This window comes from Cajanus cajan, chromosome 10, assembly GCF_000230855.2.
Source record: "Cajanus cajan strain Asha chromosome 10, NIPB_CcT2T_4, whole genome shotgun sequence".
Classification (NCBI taxonomy): Eukaryota; Viridiplantae; Streptophyta; class Magnoliopsida; order Fabales; family Fabaceae; genus Cajanus; species Cajanus cajan.
This window is the reverse complement of record NC_138526.1, coordinates 47,102,036-47,128,788: the sequence shown is the minus strand read 5'-3', so window position 1 is coordinate 47,128,788 and position 26,753 is coordinate 47,102,036. Positions and strand designations below refer to the sequence as shown.

The 26,753-nt window shown below is 42.0% G+C and overlaps 2 protein-coding genes and 1 long non-coding RNA gene across 4 annotated transcripts; 2 read left to right on the top strand and 1 right to left on the bottom strand.

The window, feature by feature from the left end:
- The first annotated feature begins 1,003 nt into the window (after positions 1–1,003).
- Positions 1,004–3,819, top strand: LOC109812965 (alpha carbonic anhydrase 7). 2 transcript variants are annotated; one of them, XM_083065827.1, is made up of 7 exons: positions 1,004–1,196; positions 1,335–1,552; positions 2,033–2,139; positions 2,301–2,409; positions 2,535–2,702; positions 2,841–2,894; positions 3,457–3,819. In XM_083065827.1, the coding sequence occupies exons 1-7, from the start codon at positions 1,094–1,096 to the stop codon at positions 3,544–3,546; spliced, it is 849 nt and encodes a 282-aa protein (XP_082921953.1). In that variant the 5' UTR covers positions 1,004–1,093; the 3' UTR covers positions 3,547–3,819. The 2 variants fall into 2 exon arrangements, with proteins under 2 accessions (XP_082921953.1, XP_020232640.1); XM_020377051.3 differs by having other exon boundaries at positions 1,010–1,196; positions 2,307–2,409.
- Positions 3,820–8,835: 5,016 nt separating this feature from the next.
- On the bottom strand, positions 8,836–9,222 carry LOC145952523 (uncharacterized). Its single transcript, XM_083064898.1, has one exon. It carries the CDS (start codon positions 9,220–9,222, stop codon positions 8,836–8,838), a length of 387 nt encoding a protein of 128 aa, XP_082921024.1.
- A 5,264-nt stretch (positions 9,223–14,486) lies between these two features.
- On the top strand, positions 14,487–15,929 carry LOC114915663 (uncharacterized). The gene is made up of 2 exons (XR_003803756.2): positions 14,487–15,399; positions 15,474–15,929. It is a non-coding gene; the product is annotated as an uncharacterized LOC114915663 (long non-coding RNA).
- The last annotated feature ends 10,824 nt before the right edge of the window (positions 15,930–26,753 follow it).

Genomic DNA, 26,753 nt, shown 5'->3' with positions numbered 1-26,753 from the left:
AGATGCATTTTCATGATTTTTGGCTCCATGGACATCAGTAACCATGTTTTCACCTTTTGGTTTTCAGCATACCATTTTTCATATCCCTCTTCTTCTTCTTCTTCTTCTGTTGGAAGCTTCACCTTCCCGCGGATGTTGGACAGTTTTTCCCTCTTTGCAATGCGCATCTCCATTAGTTGTAACCACAAACTTAAGATTTTATATTGTTTATACTAGATGACTATATATATATATATATATATATATATATATATATATAGTTAATCACTTATACACTGTCAGTGTAACGTTTTTTTACACTGGCAACCAATTATATCTTTTAATTGTGTCATGTCACTGTTAAAAGTAAGTGTGTTTATAATGACATGACACAATTAAAAGATATAATTGGTTGCTAGTGTAAAAAAACTTTACACTAGCAATGTATAAGTGATTAACTCATATATATTGTATATAATTGTAAAGTTATTTTTAGTTGTTTATATTTATATATATATATATATATATATATGTTATAATATGTATATATCAAGTGATTTTGAATATAAATCCTTTAGTATGAGATAATTTCGTTATTAATAATTATAATTTATTTATAAATGTGATGATCGTGGCAAATTGTTACATAGACTATATATAGTCTGAACTTATAAGATATATAGAAACAAATTAAATTTATGGACAAACAAAATACCTTTCAAAACATTCGAAAAATTATTAGATTTTGAGTTCTAATCAATCATACTCGACATTATTAAAAGAAAGACAAGTGTGAACAATTGCTTGAAGTAATTATTAACAAATTGAATTTTTAAGGCAAGTTATTTTTACCAACACGTGTAAGTTTCTCATTATATAAAAAAAACGTGTTTTTACACTATACATTTCAAAATATATTGCGTGAATTGGAAAACTTTCAGAAAGTCTTGTCAATGTGGTCAAATTGATAGAATTTCGAATTTCAAAGCATTGGCCTACCTCCAATTTTCTGTTTCATATTTGGCAAACCTACCCGCGAAACGCTTATAAATGTAGGTATCTGAATAGCGAACACTAAACCACCAACACCTTCTATTTCTCTAAAGTTAAAGCTATGGCAATAAAATTGGAGAAGCCTCCTTCCATGGTTTTGATTATTTGCTGCTTATTTACAGCACTTTTATTCCTCTCTTTACCAGTGATGTCTCAAGAAGTTGGTTAGGAACGACTTGCTTGCTCTCTTTGTTTATAACTTGCATGCTAACTTATCAGAAAATATTAGCCACGGGTTTTTTTTTTTGTGCTTAATTTACATGATTAGCATATTAATTCTCTTTTATTAATTGCAAGTACAGAAGATGAGAGTGAGTTTAATTACGAGGAAAATAGCGAAAAGGGACCATCTCATTGGGGAGACATACATCCCGAATGGAGTTTGTGCAAAAATGGATCCATGCAGTCCCCGATTGATCTATTGAATGAGAGGGTTGAAATACTATCCCACCTAGGCAGGCTTCAAATCAACTACCAACCCTCCAATGGAACTATTAAAAATAGGGGCCACGATATCAAGGTGAATAGATAACATATATACCAACTTGATCAAATTAATTAAAATTTGTTAGGATCGATTTTCATAATCATTGAAATTACTAAGGAAAATTGCAATCACTCTTCCAACCATACGTTCTTATCTAATTTATTATTAAAAACGTGAATTTCAATCTAGTTAAATTTTACATACTTATATATAAAGTAATCTCTCACTTATATTTTATTTAACCTTATTTTTTTTTAATATGAAATTTGAAAATTTCTTAATACACTTTTTTACGATCAACTATATTATTAGACTTAATACATATATAATTTAATGGGTCACCTTTTTTTTTAATAAATCTAATAAGATAAATTATAATATTATATTGAGATCATCGACTATATACATAAAACTAAAATAAAATGTAAAATTGGAGGAGAAACTCACGTTGTCGATCTAATTAATTATAAATTAACCTTGATTTCAGCAATTCTGATTTATTTTTGAATGCAGCTAGAATGGGTTTCTGGGGCAGGCTATCTTCAAATTAATGAAACTAAGTACGTACTCAAACAATGCCATTGGCATTCTCCCTCTGAACACACCATAGATGGAAAAAGGTAATGCATACTTTTATGAATTTACAAAGAATTAAATTAATAATTAATAATATCTACTAAAAGATTCATATCCATCTTTACATAAAAAGTACATGAATTATTTTTCTATATATAAAACACAGCAAGCACATGTCACTGGAAGATTTACCTTTAATTACAAGATGCAGGTTTGATCTAGAGTTACACATGGTGCACGAAACTCCATCAGGACAAACTGCTGTGATTGGAATTCTGTTTAAAATTGGAAGGCCAGATTCTTTCTTGTCATCGGTAAGTTAAATTTCTGCGTTTGTGTCTCCGATATATATTCTTCACATATAAATGACTATATAAGTTTGTAAGACTAACATATATAATATAAACTGGACTTGAACATGAACCCTTGTTTTTTCTAGTTAACGAATCATTTAAAGGCCATTTCTGATAGCACGGAAGCAGAAAGAGTGGTAGGTGTAGTTGACCCTAGGCAGATCAAAGTTGTGTACAAGCAGTATTACAGGTATAATGGTTCGTTGACTATTCCTCCTTGCACTCAGAATGTTTCTTGGACCATCCTTAGAGAGGTACTTTAATTTGAAAGCTATATCTCTTTAATTGATATGCATCAATTTAAGATTTCAAGTTGTTTAATTAACCCTTTTTAATTTAATTTCAAAATATTGTGATAAGCTTACTGTGTTTGAACTTGTTTAATTGATCAGATACGATCCGTTTCAAAGGAGCAGGTTAGATTGCTTCGAGTCGCTGTTCATGATGTAAGTCCATATGAATTTCAAGTATCTTACGTAACCAAGGGACAAAAAGTAAAAAAAATGCATTATAAGTTCTGTTCAGACCCTCCCTGTGAGCTGCTAGCTAGGATCATATATAATTAAGCTAGGGATAATTACCAAAAGAAACGAATTAATTTACATCAAATTTATAAAAGTTCGTTACTAAAATTTTAATGACCCAGTAGAGAATTAATGATAAAAATTGTTTTTCATCACTAAATTTTATCACCTACTAATACATCAATTCCTTGTAATTATTATAGAAAATTAGCTTAATTAATCAATTAATTAGGGTCTATATATATAAAAAGTCCAGTGGAATATTGGATAGTCTGAGTCTCTATATCACAGATCAATAATATATCTGATTAACGGCTCTCCTTATATAAGTATTTTGTTTCCAATTTTAATTCTTTTGCTATTTTTCCTTTTATAAAAATAATGCTCATCGATAAAAAAAAAAAAATCGTTATTTTCTCAACTTAATTGCATGCTGAAAAATAGACTTATTATTTCTTTCATTTTAAACATGACACCTTTGCAGGAATCAAATACAAACGCAAGGCCACTGCAACCAATAAATAACCGGTTGCTGCAACTGAATGGGCCAAAATATGTTAAAGATCAAAATTGAAATTGAGGACATTTGCTGGTGAAAACCTGACCAAAAGGTTGACTTGAAATTGGTCGGACAGTGAATGCGTTTCCACACATGGACCATGCGATTATTGCTATGTTTATGTTTTTTTTTTTTTTGTCCTTTAATTTGACGGGGATGGATTGTTAGTCGGTACTATATACGTACACTTGTATTAATATCTTTAGAGCTTTTACCCAATAGCATTACTTTAAGCTATTCCCAGTATATACTGTCAAATTTACAATATATCACCACTTTTTTCTTCTTCTTCTATCTTCTTATACACAAAGTGGTATTATTAATTTGTTAATTCTTTTTATTTATTTATTTTATTTTGGATATTGATGGATACATTTAATTTGTTAACCTGCATAGTGGTATATTAAAATTATACTTTCAGCATATAAAAAATTATAAACTTAATATACACAAAATATTATACTACATACTAGTTAATTATTCAATTCCTTTCACAAGATAAACCTCTTTATGTCAGTAACAATTATAATATTATAATTGAGAATAGTCTTTTATAATATTGGTTAGAAATACTTATTAGAGAAAAAAAAACTATATACTAGTGAAGAAATTAGAAGATTTAGACACTACTAAAAAAGTGTCATTTTCCTGTAAATTTTCTGGTAAAAAAATATTCGTAGAAATTTTTTGTGAATTTTCTTACAAAAAAAATATTTGCAAATTTTTTTTTGCGAATTTTCCTGCAAAAAAATATTCACAGAAATTTTTTGCAAATTTATTTGCGAAAAATAATTTACAGATATTTCTTACAAATTTTTCTACAATTTTAATGATCATAGAAATTTTTTCCATGGTAAAAAAATTTGCAAAAAATATTGTAAAATTTTTATTTTGTTTCTTGCAGATTTTCTTGCAAAAAATAAATTCGCAAGTAATGTTTACTAATTAAATGATAGAAAAATTTTGCAGGTAACTTTTCCTGCAGATTTTCCTGCAAATTTTAATCCGCAGGAAAAATAAAAAAAAATTAAATTTATAAGTTTAATATTTTAAAAAAACTTCAAGTCCCGCATCGATTGAAAATAAAACAATTAAAGAGTATATAAGTTGGGGCAATACTTACCTTACAAGTTGATTTAATCTACAATCTTAGAATTTAAAAGATTATGTATCACATGTTGGAGGCATGAAAACAAATGCTTCGGATGAATTCATTATGAACATTTGAAAGTCGAAGAATTATTGATAGAATTTATAGTAATTTCTTTAATTTTTTTCGTAAAAAATATTCCTGTAGAACTTCTTGCGAAAAAATTCGCAGGAAACTTTCCTACGAATTTTTTTGCAAGAAATTTCGCAGGAAAATTTCCTATGAATTTTTAAATTCTCAAAAATATATTATTCATGTACCTGTCTAAGGGCACACTCCTTTTCTTCTGGGTGAAAGGGGACCGAATAAGAGCTCCAACGATATCTCCAAGGGATGGGGGAGGTACCTGCAAAGGGTACTCCGACGCTCAAGTCAGTATATGCACGAATATCTAGGGTAAAAATGAACAGTGACATACCTCGTTATGTGTGACCTATTTATAGTGCCTGACGTGGGCCTGAGCATTGTGGGCCTTTTCAGGTGTTTACTAAATTAGGTAATACGATGTTAATTACTTACTTACTAACTTAACCATGCGCTTACCTGCTAATCATAATTAATAACCGCTCTTCACCTATCGGTACGGTATTTCGCCGATCCGATAGGTAAAGGAATGGGGCGCTATTATTAATTGGGTTGATCAACAGTTGTCTAACTATCCTGCCCTACGGGGGACTCTCCGGCTCGGTCTTATGCCGAGCCGTTAGTAACATTCGTCCCGGACGTTGGCTGGACCGATGTTTCCGACATCATGGCGTAGGTGTCTGACAGAACGGCACGTGTTGGTCAACGTGACCGATAGGGACCTTCCGGTACACAAGCCCCCCAGCCTTGAGGAGGGAAGCGACACAAAGGGTTAATTGTTCCGATTGGGATACGATGAAAGATTCAGGAATGTGAGGGGTTATGATTAAAGTGCCTCTCTGATGCGTAGCTGACAAGCATTAATTTCTCTGGCGCATAACTGACAGACATTAATTACGCGTGAGGGGTTACAACTGCTGATGGGATGTCAAGGGTTGCCATCATTGTGCATGGAATGGCGCATGCTAGGGTTCGCATTAAGTGTGGAACGCCAAAGGTTGTGTCAGTTGGGCTTAGGTGGAGCATACGAGGGGTTGCGTATTGAGGATCGTTGGATTAAATTGATCCAACGGTTTCCCAAGGCTGCGACGTTTGAATGTGTAGCATGCAGGGTCTATAAATAGGCATGAAGAGGGGGCTCCACATACGCGCACAATCATTATCTCCGGATCCGAATTAGTAAATCAGCATTCGAGTGTTCGCTGAAGGAAGATCTGAAGTTTAGCATTCAGGTACGTAATGGCAAATTTAAATATTGTTCATGTCGACTCCTCCGGTGACGAAGGGGAATCGAGACGAAGAATATCTCCGGTCCGGGACGCTGCCTCAGCTTCGGCCTCTAATGGAGATCGCACCGAGTCCTTTTCTGGCTCTGAGCAGGCCCAGAGCGTTAGTGGAAGTGGTTCCGCCTCGGCTATAGGTTCTGATGACCGTCCAAGTGGGGGTGGGGGTTCATCAAGAAGCTTTCCTCCCGTATCGACGCCTGGATTTTCATGGGTACACGGGGAAGTTGGTAGTGTGTACTCCCGGTATACGACCAAGAAATCACTTGTTAACTTCGTATCGGCAATGAAATTTTTAAACTTTCCCGAAGACGAGGAGCCGTCTGCTATCTTTTTCCAGCCATGCCGGGGTGATGGGGTTCCTAATCCGGATTTTGTTTATCTAGACCAGGGGTCGTCCAAATACCCGTTCTTTTATGTGTATGACTATATGTTTCGGGATTTGAAGATATCCCTCCCCTTTGATAATTATTTCTCGGGTATACTTCGTCTTCTGAACGTGGCGCCTTCTCAGGTCCATCCCAACACCTGGGCAGCAATGCAAGGATTTAGACGGTTGTGCTTAGCTCTTGGCCTCCAACCTACTCCACATTTATTTTTATATTACTACTCCTCTCGGCCGACGAAGAAGGCGAAGTGGTTGTCATTGATTCGACACAGTGATTGCTTGCTTCAGCCATTCACCACTTCTTACAAAAAATTTAAAGTGGGTTTTATAAAGGTGATGATTCGACCCGAGACGGGGAGTAAATACTTTTTTGACGATGAGGGGAACTCGGTCTTTCCCCTGTATTGGACCCGAAGGCCGAGAAAGTACGATACCGTATCGAAATCCCGAATGTCGTCGGAGGAAAGGCAGAGCTTGGATATTTTGGAGAAATTGCCACGGCCATTACCGTGTCGTCCCCTGGTCCGATTATTCGAATCGGCCAACGTCACCGAGGAACTAATCGGTATAGTAACTCTTGTTTGTTTAAATTCCTGCGTTACCATTGATTTTGACTAATGATGTGCAGGTATTATGGCGAACTTTGACCATGACTTGAACATCCGCAATCTGATCGGGAGCCGAGTGGCAGGGGTCACAGGAAACAAGACCCCGACCGAGACGCGTGCAGGTGGGAATCAACCGGCTCCACGACAGGGCGGAGCGGGGCAACCCACCAATCCCAAGAAAGGGGGCAAGGGTTCCTCTCGGCAGCCCGAAAAAAGAAAGCCTACTGAAGGGAGGGCTGTGGAGGAGAGCCGCCAAGCCAAGCAGCAGTGGCTAGCCAATCCCAATGCCCCGGAGAGCTTGGTTGGGCCAAACTTCTTGGCCAGTAATGTGAACGCGCAGGATTTCCTAAGCCAAGACTTGACTTCTGAGGCTGGGCAGGCAGTTCTGGGCCGGATGAGTTCGGCGCAGAAGTGGAACTTCTTCTGTGAGTTCCAAGTTCGGGCTGTGGCTTTGGCTCAAAGCATCGTCATGGAACCGAATGGGGAGGCTGATGGACTTTGCCGTCAACTAGCTGAGCAGGAGAAGTCGCTGCGAGAAACGCTGACGGCGTTGACCGATGCTCAGACGTTTAACGGCAAGTTCCAGGCCGAGGTTGACCGCCGAGGGCGTATGGTTGACGATCTCACCTTAAAGGTCCAGCGCTTGGAGACGTCTTTGAAGAATGAAACTGAGAAGGCTACCCTGCTTCAGAAGGAACTGGAGGTCGAGAAAATATCTTTTGGTTCCTTCAGGGAAAAGGCTCGCGACAAGCTCCTGTCCCAGCATGAGGCTGGCTTTGCCCAAGCTGCTCGGCAAGCTAGCTACTTTGGTGACTTCCCCCCTGACTTTCAACTGGATATGACGAAGGACTTCTTTCAGGGGAAGTTGGTGGACTTAAGCTCGATTCCGCCGGATCAAGAGGCCGATGCTGAGGCCCCAGAGCGGCCCGCCAGGCCGAATGAGGAGGAAACGGCTTACGAGGAGCCCGCTGCCGAGGATGATGCGAACCAGGGAGAGCCTGAGGTCGTGTCTTGAAATTTTTATTTTGTAATGCTGGGCCGATAGCGCCCCCCCCTTGCATGTACTTCCAGGCCTATTAGGGCCTTTTGAATGAAATTTAAATTCTCGCAATTTTTGGGTAATTCTAAGTTAAATCCGTAACCGAAAGACTTCTCGCGAAGGAAGACGTAATTATTTATTTAAGCCACGTCCTTGGCCGAGAGACTTCTCGGGAGGGAATACTTGTAATTAAATTTAAGCCACATCCTTGGCCGAGAGACTTCTCGGGAGGGAAGACTTGTAATTAAATTAAATTTAAGCCACATCCTTGGCCGAGAGACTTCTCGGGAGGGAAGACTTGTAATTAAATTTAAGCCACATCCTTGGCCGAGAGGCTTCTCGGGAGGGAAGACTTGTAATTAAATTTAAGCCACATCCTTGGCCGAGAGACTTCTCGGGAGGGAAGACTTGTAATTAAATTTAAGCCACATCCTTGGCCGAGAGACTTCTCGGGAGGGAAGACTTGTAATTAAATTTAAGCCACATCCTTGGCCGAGAGACTTCTCGGGAGGGAAGACTTGTAATTGTTTAAGCTACGTCCTTGGCCGAGAGACTTCTCGGGAGGGAAGACTTGAAGAAATAAGTGGAGATAATTAAGTGGGAGATGTATTTTCATTGATAAGAAGGTGCCTCGTTAAAAACCTTGCTAATCAAAAACCTCTTTTCACATTTTTACAAGAGGGAAAAAGATCAGTCAAGGAAAAGAGTGCACCGCGATACAATTACATAGTTCGAGTATTACAAATTCGAATTTAACTGTAGTATGTCTTTAGGTGGGTAGAATTCCATGTTCTTGGAATAACCTTGCCGGACAGCTCTTCTAGCTTGTAGGCCCCATTGTGGAGTGCATGTCGTATCCGGAATGGTCCATCCCAATTGGCAGAGAGCTTTCCTTCAGAAGAGTTACGCCTGGCTGCCCCCGTTGCACGCCACACAAGGTCGCCCTCGTGAAAAGTTCTTGGCTTTAGATTGGAATTAAAGCGCCGAGTCATTTGCTGTTTGCATGCCTCGGCCACCACCTGTGCCTTGTCCCGCACTTCCTCGAGGACATCGAGTTCGGCTCGGAGTGCGTCATCGTTAGATTCCTCCTGAAAGCTTTGTCGCCGGAAAGATGGTTCTCCAACCTCAACCGGGATCATCGCATCAGTGCCGTATGTGAGGCGGAAGGGTGTTTCTCTATTAGTGGATTGTGGTGTACACCGGTACGCCCAGAGAACCTCTGGCAATTCATCGGCCCACACTCCTTTTGCCGAGCCGAGTCTTCTTTTTAATTAAGTCAGGATAACCTTGTTGGCTGCTTCGGCTTGGCCGTTTGACTGAGGGTGCTCCACCGATGTAAATCTGTGCCGAATGCCAAGGTTTTCGAGGAATGAGTTGAACTTTTTGTCTGTAAATTGTAAGCCGTTATCGGAGATGATGGCATATGGGATGCCAAAACGGGTGATGATGTTCTTCCATACAAACTTTTGGACGTTAGCAGCGGAGATGCAGGCGAGCGGCTCGGCCTCAATCCACTTTGTGAAGTAATCTACTGCCACGAGGAGGAACTTAACCTGTCCCTTTGCCACGGGGAACGGGCCAAGTACGTCAATGCCCCATAAGGCAAACGGCCATGGAGAGCTGATGCTGTGCAGCTCGGCGGCGGAGGCATGGATGAGGTTTCCATGTCATTGACATTGTATGCAACGTTTGACGAACTCAGCGCAATCCCCTTTCAGAGTTGGCCAATAATAACCAGCTCGTGACACTTTTGCAGCTAGGGTACGGCCTCCGGAATGGGACCCACAGATACCTTCATGAACTTCCCGCATCACATAATCCGCCTGCGAGTTATCAATGCATTTGAGCAACGGAGTGGAGAATCCTCGCCTGTAGAGGTCGTTAGCCACTATGGAGTACCGAGCGGCCTGAGTGCGAAGCTTTTTTGCCTCCTTCGGATCGGTGGGCAACTCTTGTTGGAGGATGTAGTTCCGAATAGGAGTCATCCAGTTCGGTGTGTCAGTATCGGCCGCCATGCACTCAATCGCCACACTTGGGGCAGGGATTTCCAGGTGAATGGTTGTTCTCAGCTGTCCTGGTTTTCGACTACTAGCAAGCCGAGCCAACTGATCGGCTCGTTCGTTGGTGCTCCTGGGAACGTGTCGGATTTGTACGTCAGTGAACTCCTCTTTGAGCTTCTGGAAGAGGTGGTAATACTGCAACAAATTAGCATCCTTAATTTGAAAATTGTCGTTGACCTGTTCGGCCACGATCTTTGAATCGGTACAGCATACGACCTTTGTCACACCCATCTCGGCTGCTAGTCTCATACCGGCCAGCAGTGCTTCGTACTCGGCTTGGTTATTAGATGCCCGAAAACCGAACCGGAGTGACTGTTCGATCGTGATGCCCGAAGGGCTGGCTAGAATTATTCCCGCTCCGCTTCCCTGCGCACTGGATGAGCCGTCGACATGCATTGTCCACGACTCGTCGTGAAAACTACCTGCTGGGGTAAGCTCATTGACGAAGTCGGCCAAATGCTGTGATTTGATGGGTCCTCTCGGCTCGAACGATATGTCAAACTCTGAGAGTTCGACCGACCAGGCCATCATCCTGCCAGCGATTTCCGGTTTACGAAGAACTTTCGCAATCGGGCAGTCGGTTCGGACAACCACCCTATGACTCTGGAAGTATTGCCTGAGCCTGCGAGCCGTGTAGACGAGCGCTAGAGCTACCTTTTCAATTAACTGGTAACGCTTCTCGGCTTCTTGCAGTGTTCGACTGGTGAAGTATATCGGCCTTTGATCCCTCTGTTCCTGTATTAAGACAGCGCTGACCGAATGTCCTGACACGGCAAGGTAAATGACCATGTCGGAGCCGGCAGTAGGTTTGGACAGTATGGAAGGTGAACTAAGGCGATGCTTAAACTGTTGGAACGCTTCTTCACATTCATGAGTCCATGTAAATTGCTTTGCTTTCTTCAGCAGGGCGAGGATAGGTTGAGATATCTCGGCAAGCCGGGGAAGGAACCGTGAAAGCGAAGTTAGCCGCCCTGCCAACTTTTGTACATCTTTGAGAGTGGTGGGGCTCTTCATCTCCAGTATGGCTTGGCATTTGTCTGGGTTTGCCTCGATGCCCCGGCTAGACAACATGAATCCCAAGAATTTTCCACCTGATACACCGAACACACATTTTTCGGGGTTCAACCTCATTTGGTGTTGTCTGAGCGCTTGGAATACCTCGGCCAGGTGGCGTACATGGGCAGAAACTTCATTAGATTTGACGACCATGTCATCAACATACACTTCGAGGCACTGACCAATCTGACTCTGGAAAATTTTATTCATCAGGCGCTGGTATGTGGCACCGGCGTTCTTCAGACCGAACGGCATGACACGGTAGCAATAGTTGGCTGTCTCGGTGATGAATGCTGTTTTGTCTTCATCGTGAGGGTGCATGCGAATTTGGTTATACCCCGAATACGCGTCTAAGAAGGATAGGAAACGGTGGCCAGACGCCCCATCTACGAGACGATCAATATTGGGCAACGGGTAGGCGTCTTTCGGGCAAGCTTTATTCAAGTTCGTGTAATCGGTACACATACGCCATTTCCCGTTCGGCTTTCGGACCATGACCACATTAGCCAGCCACGTCGTGTAGTGGATCTCCCGTATAAACTGTGCGTCTAATAATTTGGCTACCTCAGCATCGATTGCCGCCTTCTTCTCCTCTCCAGTCTTCCGACGCCGCTGGGCGATCGGCCTTGCCTCCCTACTAATTGAGAGCTTATGGCACAAAAACTCTGGATCAATACCCGGCATATCGGAGGGGTGCCATGCAAATAGATCTCGGTTATCAAGTATTACCTGTCCGATGGCTGCTTTCTCTTGTTCCGTCAGAACAGTTCCCAAATAAGTCAGTTGGGTATCAAGGGTTCCAACTTGGAGTGGTTGCCTTTCTTCAATAGGCTCGACCCTTTCGTCATGCCCGATTCGGGGGTCGAGGTCTATGGAGGACTGTTGGGTTACCGAGTGGACTTTCTGTGGCTCTTTGATCGTTTCGTCTTGCACTTTCGGTAGCCGCAAGCTGGCAAAGTAGCATTCGCGTGCGGTTTTTTGATCGGCGTGTACCGTGATAACCCGTCCTGACTTTGCCGGAAACTTCATAGCTAAATGAGGAGTAGACACAATTGCTCCGAGCCGATTCAGGGATGGCCGACCGAGCAGAATGTTATAGGAGGTGCTCGCATGAACAACCACGTATTTAACCGAGATGTCTCGGTATTCCGCCCCTTCGAACCCAAATCGTGTTGATAACTTGATATATCCTTTTGTTTTGACTCGTTCACCAGAGAATCCCACCAAAGGTTCATCGTAAGGGACCAGTTCGGACTCTGGAATTCCCAACTGCTTGAACGTATTCCAATATAGTGTGTCCGCTGAACTTCCTTGGTCAACCAATGTCTTACGGACGATGCAATTGTGAATTTCAACGCTGATCACCATCGGATCGTCCTGATCTGGGTCGATTCCCTTGAAGTCGGCCTCGGTGAAGGTAATGGTTGGCAGACGGCAACGATTTGTTTCCACGGCATGCACATGTCGGACAGCTCGCAGGTGTCTTCATTGTGCCGACGAAGATGATCCCCCGCCAGCAAATCTGCCAGCAATGGTGTTAATAACTCGCCGTGGCTGTGTTGCTTGCTGTTCTTCATGCCTATCCCGTGACCGACTGCGCTCTCTATACGAGCGCGTTTCTGCTCTGCGGTGTTCGGAATGGTCACGTCTCTGTGATTGTTCGCCGAGTCGGGGCCGGTCGGGACGGTTCACAAAACCTTGCAACTGTCCTTGCTTGATCAAATCTTCAATTTTGTCTTTCAAGGCTGAACATTCGTCAGTTGAATGCCCACGATTGCGGTGAAATCTGCAGGATTTGGTTGTGTCGGCTCGGGGAGGGGTCGATGCTCTCTTCGGGATAGTCAGCACTTCTGAAGCCAATGCTTGTTCTAGTACTGCTGACCGGCTGGTGTTCAGTGGTGTGTACTGTGTATACTTCGGACCACGGGGTGGCCGCTCGCGAGGTACGAGTTCTTTTGGACGATCGCGAAAATTGTTTTCTATTGGCTTTTCTGTCTTGCTCACCACTTCTGCTCTGGCCTGGTTGCGAAACTCGGCTAGTTCTTCCATCTGCATATACTTGTCGGCCCTGCGCCGAAGGTCATCCATGTTTGCCGGTGGCTTTTTACAAATACTGTTGGCGAAGGGACCCGGCTTCAACGCGGTGGTTAGATGGTGTAAGGCGACGGCTGGGTTGAGGTCCCTGATCTCTAATGCCGCTTTGTTGAATCGGCTCATGAACGCCCGGAGAGACTCCTTTTTCTCCTGGCGGATGCTCACTAGTGATAGAGAAGTCAACTGGTGTGGTCGGCTTGTAGCGAACTGGATGGTAAACTGAGAGGCTAAGGTGCCGAATGAGTCGATCGAATTGGCCGGGAGCCGAGTGAACCAGCTCAACGCTCGTCCTTTTAGCGACGTCGGGAAAATTCGGCACAGGGCGGCGTCATCGGTGGTGCTTAATGTGACCTGAGTCAAGAACACGTCAACATGTTCATCTGGATCGGTGGTTCCATCGTACTTGTCGAGAGACAAGGACTTCCAATTGTCAAGGAGGGCGGACTGCATGATATTGGGTGTAAAGGGATGTCGGTGTGATCCTGCCGGCATGGGCTGTATTGGTCGGCTGGCCGAGGCGTGGGCGGCAGGGGCAACAGAAGTATAAGGGACCGAGGTGTGCTGGCCATGCGAATGGAACGACCCTTGAGTGTGGGTTGTCTCGGAGGGCTTCCATGTAGGATCGTGGTATTGGTTCTTGAGGGTGGCATTTTCCGCCCGTAGCGCAGCCATTTCGGCCGCATCTCTCTCCCGCTGTTGCTTCATAGCGGCCATCTCCTCCTTCATCTGTCGCATCATACTGTTCAAGTTTGTCTCTTCCGTCGTCTCGGCTCCTGACTGATGCTCGTCCTCGGACTGGTGTTCTTCAACGTTATTCTTTCTTGTCTTCACCATTCTTTCAATAATAATCTCGGAATAGCTCTCGGTTCGGCCCCACGGTGGGCGCCAAAATGTACCTGTCTAAGGGCACACTCCTTTTCTTCTGGGTGAAAGGGGACAGAATAAGAGCTCCAACGATATCTCCAAGGGATGGGGGAGGTACCTGCAAAGGGTACTCCGACGCTCAAGTCAGTATATGCACGAATATCTAGGGTAAAAATGAACAGTGACATACCTCGTTATGTGTGACCTATTTATAGTGCCTGACGTGGGCCTGAGCATTGTGGGCCCTTTCAGGTGTTTACTAAATTAGGTAATACGATGTTAATTACTTACTTACTAACTTAACCATGCGCTTACATGCTAATCATAATTAATAACCGCTCTTCACCTATCGGTACGGTATTTCGCCGATCTGATAGGTAAAGGAATGGGGCGCTATTATTAATTGGGTTGATCAACAGTTGTCTAACTATCCTGCCCTACGGGGGACTCTCCGACTCGGTCTTATGCCGAGCCGTTAGTAACATTCGTCCCGGACGTTGGCTGGACCGATGTTTCCGACATCATGGCGTAGGTGTCTGACAGAACGGCACGTGTTGGTCAACGTGACCGATAGGGACCTTCCGGTACAATTCACGAAAGTATTACCTGCAAATAAAATTTCGTAAAAAAATTTGTAGAAACAACGTTTCTTGCAAATTTTTCATAAAAATTTGTAAGAAAAATCGCATGTAATAAAAGAAATTCTAGTATTGAGAAATTTGTAATTTACTTTGAGGATTGATACAAGAGTTCTGAACTTATAGACAAAATATGCTGTAATATTAATCACATTGATATCACTAACCAACCGATAGATGTTAATCGCACTTCATTTGTGCCTTGTTGACTTTGGATGATGATTTAATTTATCTGATTCAATTCCATAATCCAATTTGTAGGTTTCCTATTTATGGCCCTGCCAATCTAATTCTAACAACTTGGATGATGATATTTGATTCCATCGTCTAATTTGCTGGTTTCCTATTAACCCTGCCAATATAATCCCAACAACTCCATGGTTTTAGTTGCCTTAAAAAAATAATTCTTTGATGATAGTTTGGGCAAGCCACTTAATTTTGTCTCATTTAGTGGAATTAATTCTCAATAAAATATGCATTTAATATTTACCGCATAACATACACAAACTCGGTTGCTCCTGTATATAAGTAGCTTAATTTCTACAACCTTCCATCCTCGTTAATCAAGTCAAACAACTTTTAATGTTTCACCCAAGTTAGAGAGGTAAGATATGATTAGCTAAAAATTTATTATCTAGATTTCCTAGTTACATGATGATTTATATATTGATTTTGTAGAAGCAAGAAGATAAGAAGAATACATATGAGGCCAGCAACGTTTGAGTTGATACTCCTTATGGTGTTGAGTGTATTGATGTGCTTGGCCACGGACAAGAAGACGCCTTCATGGATGAAATGAAGATATGAAGAAAGAGCAGTTTCCAAACCATAAAAATGAAAACAATAACCCGGGTTTTGCGTATGGTGCATGGAAGCAGTGTGAATAAGCATCATTACATCCCCAGGCAGAACTTCAACATCAATATTGTTATTGATGTTGGTGATAAAATTATATGTTGTTTTCTTTTTGTTTGTTTGAGGCAGAAGGTATATCTTAGATATGGTTCATTGAGGTCTAGAAATTAAATAGAAGATACTATGCCTTTGTAGCTTCGGTGTTGTGTACAGCTTGTCTTGTTCTAGTTCTATCAACTACAGTTATAAACCTATCAGTTTCACTTGTCTAACCGAAAACCGGATTGTTAATTTTTATCAATCAAAAACATAACTGAAGTTGAAAGGAACACCCGATATGAAACATAATTTTTCTACGTATATATGCTCCAAATAGGTAATACAACAAGTTGACAAAAAAGAAAGTATGACGAATATAGGATGCAACTTTTTCCTTCTAAGAGAAATAAACCGAATATAATGAGCAAAACATATCATTAGGTAATACTCCATCACCATGATAGCCAAGTCATACATAAATTGCATTTCAAATCCAGATTGTCACGGAACAAGATAGAAACAAGTTATGGGTACGTATCATCCTTAAAGGAGAAACATAACATACAAAAGAGATTGCCAACTTAAGACAATACTCCTCTTTTACACGTATTAATTCGAGTTGATTAGCCATGATAACACAAACACTTTAAATAGCAGAATGAGAAGAGGTGCAAATTAATTCCTTGATGACAACAACTGAGACCGTAGTAAGCTGATTTGCCTACACAAAGGCTAGACAAATTCAATTTAATTTCAATTCTAACAAGTGATTAAGTCTCTTAATTAAGAAGCATTCTGCACATAGCCCATTGTAGACCCCTAAAATTGTCCGGGTCGGAAATAAAGCTTGAAGACTCTTGAAGACTGAAGGAAAGTCAGCCAGAAGGACTCATGGAAGGCCCTAGGAGGATTCTCTGTAGGTCTAGAGGTCTTATAATAGCTCAAAATAAGGAAGTGGAGGGAATAAAGCCCAATACGGCCTCCCAAGAGTTCAGTACGGCCGTATTGAACATTTTGAACTACAATACGGCCGCACTGAACTCAATACGGCCGTATTGAAGTTTCTGAACTTCAATACAGCCGCACTGAACTCAATACGGCCGTATTGAAGTTTCTGAACTTCAATACAGCCGCACTGAACTCAATACGGCCGTATTGAAGTTTCTGAACTTCAATACAGCCGCACTGAACTCAATACGGCCGTATTGTAGTTCAAAACTTCAATACGGACCGTATTGATTCCGGGGCCCGTATTGCGCCTGTTCCCTATAAATAAGACGTCATTTGGACGTCATTACACACTTTTACATTGAGTTTTAACCCTCTTCTTGAGTATTCTGGGTTTTTTTGAGCAGTGCTCTGCCTAGAAATCACTCGGAGAGTTGATCCGACAAAGTTCTCGAGTTCTGAGCTTTTTGCTTGAGTCTCGAACTGAGTCGAAGGGAAATCCTCCGGATTTCCATAGTTAAAATTTTCTAGGAGGGAGCGAGCGGGCTTGTAGAGCGAGGGAACGCCAAAAAGCTTCCCAGTTTTACTTGAATATAAAAGCACGCTTCAAAGGTTTCTTCTTAAGACCTTCCTTTTACTGCTTTCTGTGTGTATATTTAACTGTCATCATGTAGATAGTTAAGTTATAATTGTTTAGAATAAATAGGGGTAATTTAGTAATTTTGCACTATTATTTTTAGAAATAATCTGTCATAGGGAACCCGAAAGGGGCGCTGTGGGGTGTTAACACCTTCCCCACGCGTAACCGACTCCCTTACCCGACTCTGGTTGTCATGGCCGAAGTCAATTTTTGAATCGATTGCCTTAAACTTCTTTTTTCAATGTTTTGAGTAAAACATTGGTGGCGACTCCATGAACCCTTCCTTTTTATGAAAACCGCTAATCCATGGAGGGTCCCGCTTGGGATTAACATGGATTGGTGAGCCTTTTAATAAAATTGCTCGTTTGACAAGGTCTCAGTTTGAGAATAAGTCATTCTAGCAATCCATATTTTTAAACAAATAAAAGAGTCCAACCATCCATCGCGAATGCCGAAAGCCCGTTTCGGGCCGGTGGCGACAGATGGCGACTCCACTGGGGAAGCCTCGAGAGTCAGTCCCATTTAGTGACAGATTATTTTTAACAAATAATAGTTAAAATTACTTTATTACCCCTTGTTTGTATGATAACATGCTTTATTTATATGGCTTTAATAACTGTTGTATGTTTAGTTTCTGCAATTGTTTGAAATATAAATTGCACACAAACCTTTGCACACAACAGTTCCCTCTATACCCGGGGGCATGAGTGGTAAGCCATAGGGAGTGGATGTTAGTACGGCCGGTTGTCGAATGGGTCTATAGGTGCCCGTAGACCGTTGTCGGAAAGCATCACTCAAGGTGATAACCATGAACTCAAGTCCGACAGTGCGTTGGAACTTTCCATCGACTTACGACGAGAGGAATTGGGTCCCTATAATGGGGGCACCTTGGGGGCCTCAGACCAGTGAGAACAGTTAGAACCTCCTTGAATATGCACTTTTCTGCAGGATACCCCTACCTCGTGATTCGCTCGTGACTGTTCGTGGATGAGTGAATTGTTTGTGCATTTTTATGTGACATTGTATGAGCATACATTGCACCTTTTAAACATACAACATTCCTTTTTAAATAATAAGAATAAATAGAAATAAGAATCTTCCATTACATGGTGTTAACATCTACCTTCATCACATTCATATAGGTAGTTTCCCTTTTCACCCTAAAAATACAAAAAAAATATATATTCAAAAAACAAAGAAAAATGATATTTACCCAAAACCAAGCAATATCATGCATCATCTTAGGGACATCCCGAAAACATGATAATGCTTAGTTCAATAAACACAATGCATGCATATTCAACATCATCATCTCATATCATGCATATAGATCATGGAGGGATCTAGGAGTCATTCATTTCATACATCTCTCCTAGTAATCCATTAATAACATTAATAAAAAGAAAAAATTAATCGATGCGTATGTTCAAAGAATGGATCGCACGCCGTTCGTTATCAAGTGTAAGCCAACAACCGCACCAAGCGAACACACGTCAACTCCGTTGTTGGTAATCAAGACAAACAAAGGGGAAGGTCCAACACCATTAAGGATCACCGCTCCAAGGCCTTTCCCTTACGAATCAAATAAGGTTGTGCCGTGGATATACGACATCCACTCTTCTGCCAACAGCAATATCTCCAACATCGCTGGACTTGGGGGCATGACTAGGAGTGGCAGGATATACACTCCCGAAGATCTTCATGACAAAGCTCCCAAGAATAAAGAAAAAGAAAAAGATAAAACCGAGGAAAATAAAGAATCCGAGGAGGAGACAGACGAGCTGTTAAAGTATATCCGACAGAGCGAGTACTCCATCATGGATCAACTTCATAGGACGCCAGCAAAGATTACACTGTTGTCGTTGATCCTAAGCTCCGAACCGCATCGGCAAGCTCTGTTGAAAGTCTTGAACGAGGCATATGTGTCGCATACTATCTCCCAAGACAAATTTGAGGGGATTGTTAGTCACATTACGGCTAATGATCACCTCTCTTTCACCGATGAAGAGATCCCCGCTGAGGGACCGAACCACAACAAGCCCTTGCACATCTCTGTAAAGTGCAAGGAGTATCACATCGCTAAAGTCTTGGTAGACAATGGATCTTCCTTGAATGTGATGCCAAAAAGAACGCTCGAGCAAGTGGCAATCAAGGGAATCCAAATGCGCCCGAGCAACATGATCGTTCGAGCTTTCGACGGTTCTAAAAGAGAAGTGGTGGGAGAAGTCAATCTTCCAATCCAAATTGGACCCACCATCTTCAACGTCGAATTTCAAGTGATGGACATTTCTCCCGCATATAGCTGTCTCCTCGGCCGACCTTGGATTCATGATGCGAAAGCTGTTCCCTCTACGCTCCACCAGAAAGTCAAATTCATAGTGGATGACAAACTGGTGACCGTACAAGCTGAAGATGACATACTCATCAGCAAGCCATCCACCATACCTTACGTGGATGCAGCAGAGGAAGCTTTAGAAACCGCCTTCCAAGCATTGGAAAGTGCCAATGTTGAAACATTTCCCCGAGAAATGAAGAAGGTAGCCCATATGCTCACCAAGAATGGATACTTGCCGGGACAAGGACTTGGCAAGGACTCCCAAGGAATTCCGGAGCTACCCATCATCAAGGATAATCCGGGGAAACAAGGGTTAGGATACAACCCTGTTAAAGATCAAAGAACGAAGAGGAATCAAGATCCTTCTCGACGTTCTTTAAGCCAGATCTTTAGGAAGGCCGGTTCACAAGCGTCAAGGCCGGTCGTTGTCATCAAGTGCTTTTCTCCTTCTGATAGGGATGTATAGACCTGATGACTATTAGAGATCACTCCTCGGGGACAGCCCGACCCCCGAGCCTCGATAGGGCACATGTTTCCATTATGATTATAATAAAATCATTCTTTATTATTTCTTATTGCTTCTTTTCTTGCTTGCAATAAATCTCTAAACCACATTATTTTTAACCCTGTTTGAATAAGCATGAATGAGGTTAAAATTGTCTTAATAACAATAAACCCACATCATTTTTATGTGGAAGTGTGCGTGACAACTTAGAGCACCTTTCCTTGGCCTCGACAAGTGCCATCATGGATAAAAAGAAATCTTTTAAAATAAAAGAAAGCTCGGCAGGAAACCCAAAAAGGGGGCTGCGCAAAAATAAGAGCAAAAGACCCGCTAGGAATCCCACGAAAGGGTGACCTAGGCAAAAGTTAGGGTTGCAAAAATGAACAGAAATCAAAAGTCCGCTAAAACGCCGCAAAGAGGTGTTTTAGGCAAAAATAAGGACAATCAAAAAACGAAAGAAATCCATGATGGTACCATGAACCGAATTCAAAAAGAAAGGTTCAAGGGAAGTTATCTAAGTTGTCAAATCACAACGTCAATAACAAGATTTGATTAACTTCATGAATGTTTAAACAAACAAACCTAAACACAATAAGCCTACCTTGGCCAGCCATTCTTACAAAAACAATTTTTCAAAATAAAAATAAATCCCCTCTAAAACACAAACTTTCAAAAAAGAATATACCTTTCCTTTCTTTTCTCTCTTGTCCCAAACGATTTTAGGATAATCTAGTGGAAACATGGAGATATAGTGGTCAATAGGAGGGTTGACATATCTTTTAAAGGAAGGGAAGGATCATTTGGTTGATGACACCAAATCTCAATATAACACGCATCATTCCTCGGTTACAGAAATCGGCAGCGCACAGCCCGTCTAGAGGAATGGCAAAAATCCAAACAGAAAAAACGCATCGGTTAATTCTTTTGAAAAATGAATCAAATAGAATTAGGTGCATCATACATCATACATGCATACAGATGATAGGTGTAATGGAAAATCACTTATTCTCTGTTTATTCAAAAAAAAAAAAAAAAAAATCAAACTTCAGAAAAAACTATGCGCCCGTATCATGTTCAGTATGCCCGTACCAAAATTAGGGTTATGAACAAATTTTCAATTCAATACGGGCATACTGAAATGAATAACGGCCGTATTGGCAATAACAGAAATCCTCCCTCACGTCAATGACAAAAATTCCTCCAAGAAGAAGAGGATAGGGGGAGCCATTCATTTTTTCTAAAAAAAAAAAACAAATTAATAAAATAATTAAACTTGCATTTTGTGCATCACGCACATTAATTGCACATTCAAAGACCTCATCATGAGGCAGTCGCATAAAATAGAAAAAATAGAAAAATTGCTTGTGTATGACAGCGGCAAACAAAATGCATAAATTCAGAAAATCAATAAAACGTACAGAATAATTGAGCCTGGAGAGGCTCGCCGAAATAATACTCCCTCGTCATACAGAATAATTGAGCCTGGAGAGGCTCGCCGAAATAATACTCCCTCATCATACAGAATAACTGAGCCTGGAGAGGCTTGCCGAAATAATACTCCCCAAATCATACAGAATAACTGAGCCTGAAGAGGTTTGCCAAAATAATACTCCCCAGAGACATTTCTGTACAGAAAAAGCCAAAACCAACAAAAAAGGCAAAAATACAGAAAAAGCCAAAATCAACAAAAAATACAGAAAAAACCGAAATCAACAAAAAAGGCAAAAACACAGAAAAAACCAAAATCGACAAAAAAGGCAAAATACAGAAAATCCAACAAATCATACAGAATAACTGAGCCTGGAGAGGCTTGCCGAAATAATACTCGTACAGAATAACTGAGCCTGGAGAGGCTTGCCGAAATAATACTCATACAGAATAACTGAGCCTGGAGAGGCTTGCCGAAATAATACTCTCAGAATAACTGAGCCTGGAGAGGCTTGCTGAAATAATACTCTCTCAGAATAACTGAGCCTGGAGAGGCTCGCCGAAATAATACTCCCTCAACAGAATAACTGAGCCTGGAGAGGCTTGCTGAAATAATACTCTCTCAGAATAACTGAGCCTGGAGAGGCTTGCTGAAATAATACTCTCTCAGAATAACTGAGCCTGGAGAGGCTCGCCGAAATAATACTCTCTCAGAATAACTGAGCCTGGAGAGGCTCGCAGAAATAATACTCCCCAGAGAAACTTCAGCTTAAGCTCATGGAACAAATCCCCAGCGAGAGCTATCAAAGCAAGATCGTCAAAATCCTCAATGGAAGCGCGATCATCCAAACAAAATATCCAAGTCAAAGGATTTAAACTTCCTCAGTGGAAGATAGCTTTCCAACTCAAACGAAGAGTGAAGCTAAGCCTGAAGAGGCTTTCTAAATAATACTCTGGGATACATAAGAACTTCAAATCCCCAGTCGCCTACACAAGAGGCACTCCTTCAAAAAGGAAAACCCAAAAAAAAAAAAAAAAAGGATCAATAACAATTCCCCAAGCGAAATTTGGCTTTTCAGCCAATCATTGAACATCAAGATAATATGCCTAACAGAAGAGGCTAGACAAAATTAACGACAGAATCCCTCAGCGGATAACAGCCTACGCAGAGGCAATAAAACCAAGAAAACCCAAAAGAGTCACCCGAATAAGGATAACCGGGATACTCCACCAACGTCGAAAGGACGTCAGCCAATCATAAGGCACCGCTCATCTCAGAAAGAGCATCTTCGTGTCTACACCCCAAGGAAACAGAAATTCCTCAATGGGCACCAACTATGCAAAGGAAAGTTGGGACACAAGAACCTATGAATGACTGCACATCCCCTAGACGGATCCCTGCGTTATCCAGCCCTCAGTGGCACAAAATCAGAAAAAACGTCGAAGCAGCATAGTGGACTGTGGAGACAAAATCATCTCAAAGCCTAAGAGGCAATACTCAGCTACCCAGTTGTCGAGAGCACCGAGGTATGCACAAGCCTGGAGAGGCGGTACTCAGCTACCCAGTTGTCGAGAGCACCGAGGTATGCACAAGCCTGGAGAGGCGGTACTCAGCTACCCAGTTGTCGAGAGCACCGAGGTATGCACAAGCCTGGAGAGGCGGTACTCAGCTACCCAGTTGTCGAGAGCACCGAGGTATGCACAAGCCTAAGAGGCAATACTTAGCTACCCAGTTGTCGAGAGCACCGAGGTATGCACAAGCCTGGAGAGGCGGTACTCAGCTACCCAGTTGTCGAGAGCACCGAGGTATGCACAAGCCTGGAGAGGCGGTACTCAGCTACCCAGTTGTCGAGAGCACCGAGGTATGCACAAGCCTAAGAGGCAATACTCAGCTACCCAGTTGTCGAGAGCACCGAGGTATGCACAAGCCTGGAGAGGCGGTACTCAGCTACCCAGTTGTCGAGAGCACCGAGGTATGCACAAGCCTGGAGAGGCGGTACTCAGCTACCCAGTTGTCGAGAGCACCGAGGTATGCACAAGCCTGGAGAGGCGGTACTCAGCTACCCAGTTGTCGAGAGCACCGAGGTATGCACAAGCCTGAAGAGGCGGTACTCAGCTACCCAGTTGTCGAGAGCACCGAGGTATGCACAAGCCTGGAGAGGCGGTACTCAGCTACCCAGTTGTCGAGAGCACCGAGGTATGCACAAGCCTGGAGAGGCGGTACTCAGCTACCCAGTTGTCGAGAGCACCGAGGTATGCACAAGCCTGGAGAGGCGCTACTCAGCTACCCAGTTGTCGAGAGCACCGAGGTATGCACAAGCCTAAGAGGCAATACTCAGCTACCCAGTTGTCGAGAGCACCGAGGTATGCACAAGCCTGGAGAGGTGGTACTCAGCTACCCAGTTGTCGAGAGCACCGAGGTATGCACAAGCCTGGAGAGGCGGTACTCAGCTACCCAGTTGTCGAGAGCACCGAGGTATGCACAAGCCTGGAGAGGCGGTACTCAGCTACCCAGTTGTCGAGAGCACCGAGGTATGCACAAGCCTGGAGAGGCGGTACTCAGCTACCCAGTTGTCGAGAGCACCGAGGTATGCAATGAGCCTGGAGAGGCGACGACTAATACTCAACCTGGAGAGGCTACTCAACAATTTTCCACCGGAAGACACTACAAGTCGGAAGGATGGCTTATTCCCCGGACAATTGGGTCAACTCCTTTACTTGTCAATCGATACACCAAAAAGACCGTTTGACTAAGTAAAGGGGGGGGGCAGCTGTAGACCCCTAAAATTGTCCGGGTCGGAAATAAAGCTTGAAGACTCTTGAAGACTGAAGGAAAGTCAGCCAGAAGGACTCATGGAAGGCCCTAGGAGGATTCTCTGTAGGTCTAGAGGTCTTATAATAGCTCAAAATAAGGAAGTGGAGGGAATAAAGCCCAATACGGCCTCCCAAGAGTTCAGTACGGCCGTATTGAACATTTTGAACTACAATACGGCCGCACTGAACTCAATACGGCCGTATTGAAGTTTCTGAACTTCAATACAGCCGCACTGAACTCAATACGGCCGTATTGAAGTTTCTGAACTTCAATACAGCCGCACTGAACTCAATACGGCCGTATTGTAGTTCAAAACTTCAATACGGACCGTATTGATTCCAGGGCCCGTATTGCGCCTGTTCCCTATAAATAAGACGTCATTTGGACGTCATTACACACTTTTACACTGAGTTTTAACCCTCTTCTTGAGTATTCTGGGTTTTTTTGAGCAGTGCTCTGCCTAGAAATCACTCGGAGAGTTGATCCGACAAAGTTCTCGAGTTCTGAGCTTTTTGCTTGAGTCTCGAACTGAGTCGAAGGGAAATCCTCCGGATTTCCATAGTTAAAATTTTCTAGGAGGGAGCGAGCGGGCTTGTAGAGCGAGGGAACGCCAAAAAGCTTCCCAGTTTTACTTGAATATAAAAGCACGCTTCAAAGGTTTCTTCTTAAGACCTTCCTTTTACTGCTTTCTGTGTGTATATTTAACTGTCATCATGTAGATAGTTAAGTTATAATTGTTTAGAATAAATAGGGGTAATTTAGTAATTTTGCACTATTATTTTTAGAAATAATCTGTCATAGGGAACCCGAAAGGGGCGCTGTGGGGTGCTAACACCTTCCCCACGCGTAACCGACTCCCTTACCCGACTCTGGTTGTCATGGCCGAAGTCAATTTTTGAATCGATTGCCTTAAACTTCTTTTTTCAATGTTTTGAGTAAAACATTGGTTGCGACTCCATGAACCCTTCCTTTTTATGAAAACCGCTAATCCATGGAGGGTCCCGCTTGGGATTAACATGGATTGGTGAGCCTTTTAATAAAATTGCTCGTTTGACAAGGTCTCAGTTTGAGAATAAGTCATTCTAGCAATCCATATTTTTAAACAAATAAAAGAGTCCAACCATCCATCGCGAATGCCGAAAGCCCGTTTCGGGCTGGTGGCGACACCCATAAAGCATAAACACAAAGACGAAGTATTATATTCTCATTAATAACCCCAATTTAGAATTCTATGTGTACTTACACGAACTAGGTCGTCCTCCTAACTCAGATAAGTCATCTCTTCTGCTCGGCTTGTTTGAGAGCGTACGAGGTTGATTGACAAGATGGGATTCCTTCTCTTCGGTCTCTCTGTTCGAGCGTCTCGGATGTACCTGCAAAAAGGACTCCGACGATCAAGTTAGCCTAGTTCCTCCAGTTTTGCATATCATTATCTTATTACCTGTGTGGAGTCGTCCGAATAACTGTGCAACTGCTATATGGTTATCTTCTGAGGGTGGTTATTTGTCCTTGTTTTCGTTAACTTACCGAGGTATCTTAATGATGCCTTCTGTGATATGTCAGCATTCTCTGACGTCATCTTGGCCTGCTTAAGAGGTCACCTCGGGGTGGATTAATTTGTGGGTATAGCCAAGGTTGGCTCTAGTTAGGTTGGTACAATGAACTCGGCTCAGGTCGGCTAGAGTCAGGTTGGTACACTATGGATTACAATGAATTTCATCTAATAACCCCAACAAAAGGGGATTTACCTTGACATAGAAGAAATAGAAAGAAAAGAAACATAAGAATAAAATATATAAAGAAAGCTCCATGGGTCTCCAAAGAGATCGATCGAGGTGAACTTCTACCAATTAATTTTGTCCTTCTCGTCCCTATAGAGATCCTAGCGAGAGAAACGTGACGATTGCTCCCCAAAGTGAGTATCCAAAAAAATAATTAACTCTATTTCTTTTTTCTTTTTTGTATATATGTGGATTCGATGTTTAATTAGAGATATGGTAAAAAGCTTTTAAAACCACTCAATCAATGTTATATATATTGATATGTAAAAAATGTTATATATATTGATATTGATATGTAAAAAGCTTTTAAAACCACTCAATCAATGTTATATATATTGATATGTAAAAAATGTTACTATAAATATAATATATATATATATATATATATGACATTCCTAAAAAAAATTTCAGTGACCAGCTACTTTCTCCAACCATCGGAGTGAGTTGATGAGTTCTTGCAGGATCGACTACATAATCAGTCTAAATACATAAATGCCATATGTCTCTGGTTAAAAGCTAGCATCCAACTAAATTAGTTCAATTCTGATGACACTAATTTTGGATCCTTGAAAATTAGACCTCTCCTTTCGTTTATATTTAAAAATTTTCTCA